Source organism: Carya illinoinensis, chromosome 9 (genome assembly GCF_018687715.1).
Source record: "Carya illinoinensis cultivar Pawnee chromosome 9, C.illinoinensisPawnee_v1, whole genome shotgun sequence".
Classification (NCBI taxonomy): Eukaryota; Viridiplantae; Streptophyta; class Magnoliopsida; order Fagales; family Juglandaceae; genus Carya; species Carya illinoinensis.
Window position 1 is genome coordinate 5,865,663 of NC_056760.1, and position 6,091 is coordinate 5,871,753.

The 6,091-nt window shown below is 35.8% G+C and overlaps 1 protein-coding gene across 1 annotated transcript; it reads left to right on the forward strand.

The window, feature by feature from the left end:
• Nucleotides 1-645: 645 nt before the first annotated feature.
• Nucleotides 646-2,421, forward strand: LOC122275834 (probable glutathione S-transferase). Its single transcript, XM_043085116.1, has 2 exons — nt 646-1,026; nt 1,929-2,421. The coding sequence occupies exons 1-2, from the start codon at nt 712-714 to the stop codon at nt 2,271-2,273; spliced, it is 660 nt and encodes a 219-aa protein (XP_042941050.1). The 5' UTR covers nt 646-711; the 3' UTR covers nt 2,274-2,421.
• The last annotated feature ends 3,670 nt before the right edge of the window (nt 2,422-6,091 follow it).

Genomic DNA, 6,091 nt, shown 5'->3' on the forward strand with positions numbered 1-6,091 from the left:
ATTGCATCTTATATGTCATGAACGGGGGCAGGTAACCTTGTGTTGCATGTCTCGACACTTCAAATGTTCGTTCAATCCCAAACAAAATTTGAGGGCGTCACAAATATAATACTTATGATGTTACCGTTATTATTATTTCATTTAATAATTAAGAGAAGTAAGATTTTTTCTCTCGACTCTCGAGTTAGATGCATTGGCATTTTGTCCAAAATTGAGTTTTAATGTTTTATATAATAGATAAATGCTAATCACTATTATTTTATCATCATTTTTTATTTTGGAATATGTGATATTAAATAACTAAAAATAATTTATTTATGTCTAATTTTTGGATCAATTATTTGATACTACGTCATTAGATGTTAAAAGAATAATAATAAAATAGACCATAAGTATAATTTTTCTAAATAATATGCTCATTTATTTTTATTTTATTGCATTATTGTGATATTATTCATAATTTTTAAATTACTATTTATTTTACAAAAATAAAATAGTCTTAATATAATTAATTAAAAATGAAACGACGTGAAGTTTGGAAGGAATCCATCATGATGTCATCCACGACGTGGAGCAATCTTCCAGGCCAAGCCCTTCCAAGCCACTCGTACAATTTCTATAAATAATTAAATATACGGTCCCACTCTGTCTAGTTCGCATTCTCGCTAAAGCCTGAAGTCGGTTGCTTTCGATATTCTGAGGCCAGTAACAATGGCAGAGAAGGTGGTTCTGCTCGATTTTTGGGCTAGCATGTTTGGGATGAGGGGCAGGGTTGCCCTTGCTGAGAAGGGGATCAAGTATGAGTACAGGGAGGAAGACTTGAAGAACAAGAGCGATCTGCTTCTCCGGATGAATCCGGTTCACAAGAAAATCCCAGTTCTCATCCACAATGGGAAACCGATATGCGAGTCCTTAATCATTGTTCAATATATCGACGAGGTCTGGAACGATAAGTCTCCACTGTTGCCCTCTGATCCTTACAAGAGAGCTCAAGCTAGGTTCTGGGCTGATTTTGTTGATAAGAAGGTACATGTCTCTGCGATTTCTATTTTCCTTTTTTGTTTTTAAGTGTCGCTTTTAATTCCTTTTACGGCTTCATTGGTCCGATAGATTTTGCTGGGATCTAGCGTATTTGTTTATTTATTGGTTTAGTTTTTTGTTCTTTAAATTTAAGACCATTATAGTAGTCAGAGCAGCTCAAATATTTTAATCTATTCATTTATGTTTATTGTTTTGATTTGGCCGCTTTCATTTCATGGGTATCACATATGTTGACTACTTTGATTTTTTTTTTTATTGGAGTAGCAAGGTCTATCAGTGTAGGCTAGCAAGATTTCTTTTAAAACTATATCGTGACGTTAATACTTTCATCAGAATTCCATATTTTATCGGAAAGATTCAAGAAACGATGATGATTCTAGTAGTCGTAATGTAATTTCGGTTAATTTACTATGAACCTGCTAGATTCGACACATATTGTCTTGATCTTCTATCTCGCAATCAACAGACTGAATTGAGCTTTTCTTTCTGGATTCTGAAAAAAGTACTAGGGGAATTGACGTCAGAACTCGTGCTCTTATTGTCTTCCCTCTGCTTCTGCAATTCTGTCCCAATTTCAAACTCTTGGTTTTAATTTTAGGATGTCCTAGAACTCTAGCAGAGAGAGTATTGGGGAAATAATTTGACCCTTGGAACAAAGAGATTACCTTCCAGTCCAATGAACCGGGCAAACTAATGTCATTCTATTTGCATATGTTAATGTGTAAAATTTTAAATGGCTGTCTATTTAAGTGGCAGATATTTGAAACCACTTGAAAGATGGTTCCACATCAGTTTTTTTATATTTTTTGGGAGGAATTGTTCTGACATTCTTCATCCTAATCTATAATCTATGGAGAGTGGTAATACAATGTGCGTGCAAAGTGCAGGTGTATGATACTGGGAGGAAACTCTGGAGCACAAAAGGAGAAGAGCACGAGACGGCAAAGAAGGAGTTACTTGAAATCTTTAAGACGTTGGAGGAAGAGCTTGGTGAGAAACCTTACTTTGGGGGTGAAACATTTGGGTTTATGGATGTTGCTTTTGTAACTTTCTACAGCTGGTTCTATGCATTTGAGACATTTGGAGAATTCAGCATGGAGGCAGAGCACCCCAAGATTATTGCATGGGCCAAGAGGTGCATGCAAAAGGAGAGTGTCGCCAAGACTCTTCCTGACCAGCAGAAGGTCTACGAATTTGCCCTGGGTCTGAGGAAGAGGTTTTTAGGAGAGTAACGGTTTGGCCCCAACATTGAAGTGCTACCGTATGTATTTGCAGCGTTTAGGATGGTTTTTATGTGCGTCTCTGCTGAACGTTTTATCAAAAGTGTAGTATCTTTTATCATAAATAAGAAAGACACTTCGTTGTGTCCTCTGTATGTTACTTCGTTGTGTCCTCTGCATGTTATTGATGAAGAGTAGTGCTAAAACATTTTTTTTTTGTGAAATTTATGTACTAAAACATTTATCCATCCTAAAAATAGACCTGAAACTTAATTGGAAGCTCTTGGGGAGTCTAAATTGGATATATTGATGCTGTAAAAACTGCACAACAAGACGGAAGAGGAGAAAAAGTCATTCCTAGCCCACTGAGGCGGTTCGGGCCTCAAATGGCGTGACTTGATCCCCCCAGCAATGGTCCGGTGCGGCACGTACAGTGTCGGCCCGTAAGTTCACGGCGGTGGAAGGGAAATAAGAATAGAGAAACTAAAAAGAATGACACACATATTTAAGTGATTCGGTATGTGCCTACATCCATAGGCATTTGAGGATAAGAAATTTACTATAATATTCTTGTTTATAACATCTCATGGCCTCTCATCTCTCACTGTACAAGGAAAGCTATAGTTGTACTAAAACTCCCGTAACTCTTTCTCGAGAGGTTGGAGAAGAAGAATAATAATAAGCCCCTTTTAAGGTGAGAGCTCTGTCCTCGTGCCTTCCTTTCCTTTGAAGCCCCCACGCCTTCTGAACCCCTACCCCCCTTGCCTCCTAACCCCCTGCCCCCCATGCCTCCCTAACACCTTTGCTGATAGCCTACCCTACTCCATGACTCCATGCATGCGTCTAGGCCCCTACCTCCTGCACCCCCCTAACATCCCATGCCTCCTCTCTCATCTTGTCCCTTTTTGTCCTCTAGCATCCAACCAGGTAGGCTGGGTTTGGTTGATGGAAGCCTTACTTTTACTCACTTGTATTTGGCTTATTGGATGACTAGATCTAGGGTTACCTCAAGGCAACACAAAAATCCAAATTGGTTTGTTGGTGAAAATTAAAACTAACTTAGATTAGCACTTAATTCTCTAAAGTTTTAAAAGAGAAAATTCTTATTCATTGAAAGAAAATATAACAATAATAATGAAATAACAATGTAAACAGAAAATATAGATAGGGTTCACTAGGATTGGTGCCACCTTGCCCCAATTACTTCCCTTAACCTAAATCTAGATTTATATCTCAATCATAGATCACTCCTAAGTTTAAGAAAACCTAATTAAGTTTAAGGAAACAAACCTATCAAATGCCTAAACTAAAGGAAACAAGTTTACAAATAAGTAAACTCCTAATTAAAAGGGCATAACCGGCCACCCTTATGGAAAAATCGCCCACTCCCCTTAATTTAAGGGATTTGCCATCCAAACCCCTAAAATCAAGGAATTGACCACAACTTGATCTTCCTTTAGTCGTGAGTGCCCAATGTCTCACCACCCGAGACATGTATGCACCCCAATGCAACCCTTCTAACCTCGGCATGCATAGCCCTCCTAGTGGCATTACAAATGGCTCTTCTTGCATCTCCATCACTGGTCCTTGGACCCTAGGATTTTCTCCCCTCACGGGATATATATCAAATTCCCGAACTAAATTAATATTGGCTTAGTTAGATTCATTTTCTAGAGCATATACCAAGTGAATATCTATAGCAAACGGGCTTAAGCCTTGATCATCCATTGGGGGTTGTACTGTATATCTAAAATTGGTACTGCAACAACCAAGAAACTAGAGGGTAAAGAGTGAAGTTGTTTTATAAGACAATGTATTAACCACAATGTGTGTTTCCTTTTTAATTGAGGTGAGATGGAAATGGAAGATGCAAAGTGTCTAGTGCAGAGAGAATGAGTGGTTGCATGCATGATTACTAAACCACAATCTCCAAAGAAAAGGCTTGTAATTCTAAAACCCCTTCAGCCAGTTGGAGATGTTTCAAATACACTGCAAAATATACCCAGTTCACATCATATAGATTCTTCTAAAATTCTCAGATGGTACCTTTTGAGAAATCCAAGATCCATTGGACAAGAGTTATTATACACATAACGGAAGCATAAAGGAGTGAATATGTAGATGCAAGATTTTGCCACCAATTCACCAAAGGGGGATATTGTACATGCAAGATTTTGGTTAGGACTATGTAACTTAGTTAATAAGTTTGAATAGGACTAGGTAACTAAAATAATAGAGTTTATCCTATCAGTAAGTTTGTAATTATGGATGAATGTAAAATAATTATTGACTTTATCTATAATATTATTGAGTTTATCTAGAAGTCATAGATGTTGTTTAAACAAGTCATTTATGTGAAATTCGAGTCCATGAGAATCTGCATTTATCTAGAACAGAAGCTGAACAGAAGAGGAGTCATAATGAAACTAGAACTCTTTCTAGATTGTTTATTTAATAAATCCTACTAGTTAAGATCTGTAGAAATTCAAATCTAGATATTTTCTATAGTACTTTTTAGTGCATATTTTGTTGAGAAAATTCCTTAAAAAAATTTTCATACTTTTTTTTAATCTGTCCTTGAGTGCGATCATGCTCCAGGTTTGGAGGATCATTGATTTGATTTCAGCCACTGGAGTTTTAGAAGGAAAAGCAATATTTGAAGATCGCTAGAGGTTTGGGCTGCTACCGTGGTAGAAGACAAATGAGTTGTCTGTCCGGATAAGTAAGAGAGTCAAGTTGCAAATATTTTATAATTGATAATTAGTTGTAATTGATTTTCAAATAATAAGATTGATTTTCTTGGGTTTAGCTACCCCATAGGGTTTTACTTTTAATGAGTTCTTTAAAAGGTTTTTCTTCATAACCAATTGTTGTGTTATAAAAGTTTGTTTATTTACTTTACGTATTTGATTTATTAAATAATCATAATATTGAGATCTAACCAATTTGTTTAAAGAAATTGGTAGACAATTTTGTGGTTTCATGGGGACACGTTGAAAATTTCAATTGGTACCAGAACCAGGTTCACTCATCCTAGTGTGATCCGTGCCTTTGTAAATCATGTTGTCTTTATATGTCTCACCACACTTTAATGGAGAAAATTATGCTTATTGGAAAGTTTGTATAAAGGCTTTCCTCAAGTCTTTGAATAAACGTGTGTGGCATGCAATTGAACGAAAATGGACTAAACTCGAGACATCTCTTGATGCTTGAACTAGAGATGAGATCACCAATTGCAACTGAAATAGCAAAAGACTTAACACTATTTTTATGGTTGTATCTTTCAATTAATTTAAAAAATCTCAATGTGTGAGATTGCTAAAGAAGCATGGGACATCTTGGAGGTTACACATGAGGGGACAAAAATTGTAAAAAATTTGAAATTGTCGATGCTAACCTCTACATTTGAAAAGATTAAAATACTGGAAGATGAGAGTTTTAATGATTTTTATACTAGACTTAATGATATTGTTAATTTCAGGTTTAATCTCAGTGAAAATATGGAGGATTCAAGGGTCGTGAAGAAGATTTTGAGGTCTTTACTTGAAAGATTTTGGCCTAAGGTTACTATCATTGAGAAAAATAAGGATTTTGATGCAATAAAAGTTAAAGAGCTAGTCGGTTCCTTACAAACATATAAATCCTCACTTCCTCAAATAAGAAAAAGTAAGTCTATTACTTTAAAAAATAGTAAAAAAGGATCAAGATGATTTTTTTGATGAGGAAAATTTGAACGATGAAGATATAAATCTCATTGCAAGAAAATTCAGAAAATTATTGTTTATCAAAAAAGCCAGTGGAAAGCAAAAACAAAATAAAGAATCTTCTAT

What these genes read in the sequence shown, in the direction of transcription:
- LOC122275834 (XM_043085116.1), top strand. Translation starts at nt 712, where the DNA reads ATGGCAGAGAAGGTGGTTCTGCTCGATTTTTGGGCTAGCATGTTTGGG. An exon ending in CTGATTTTGTTGATAAGAAG is followed by an intron (nt 1,027 to 1,928) that starts GTACATGTCTCT and finishes TGCAAAGTGCAG; the next exon opens with GTGTATGATACTGGGAGGAA.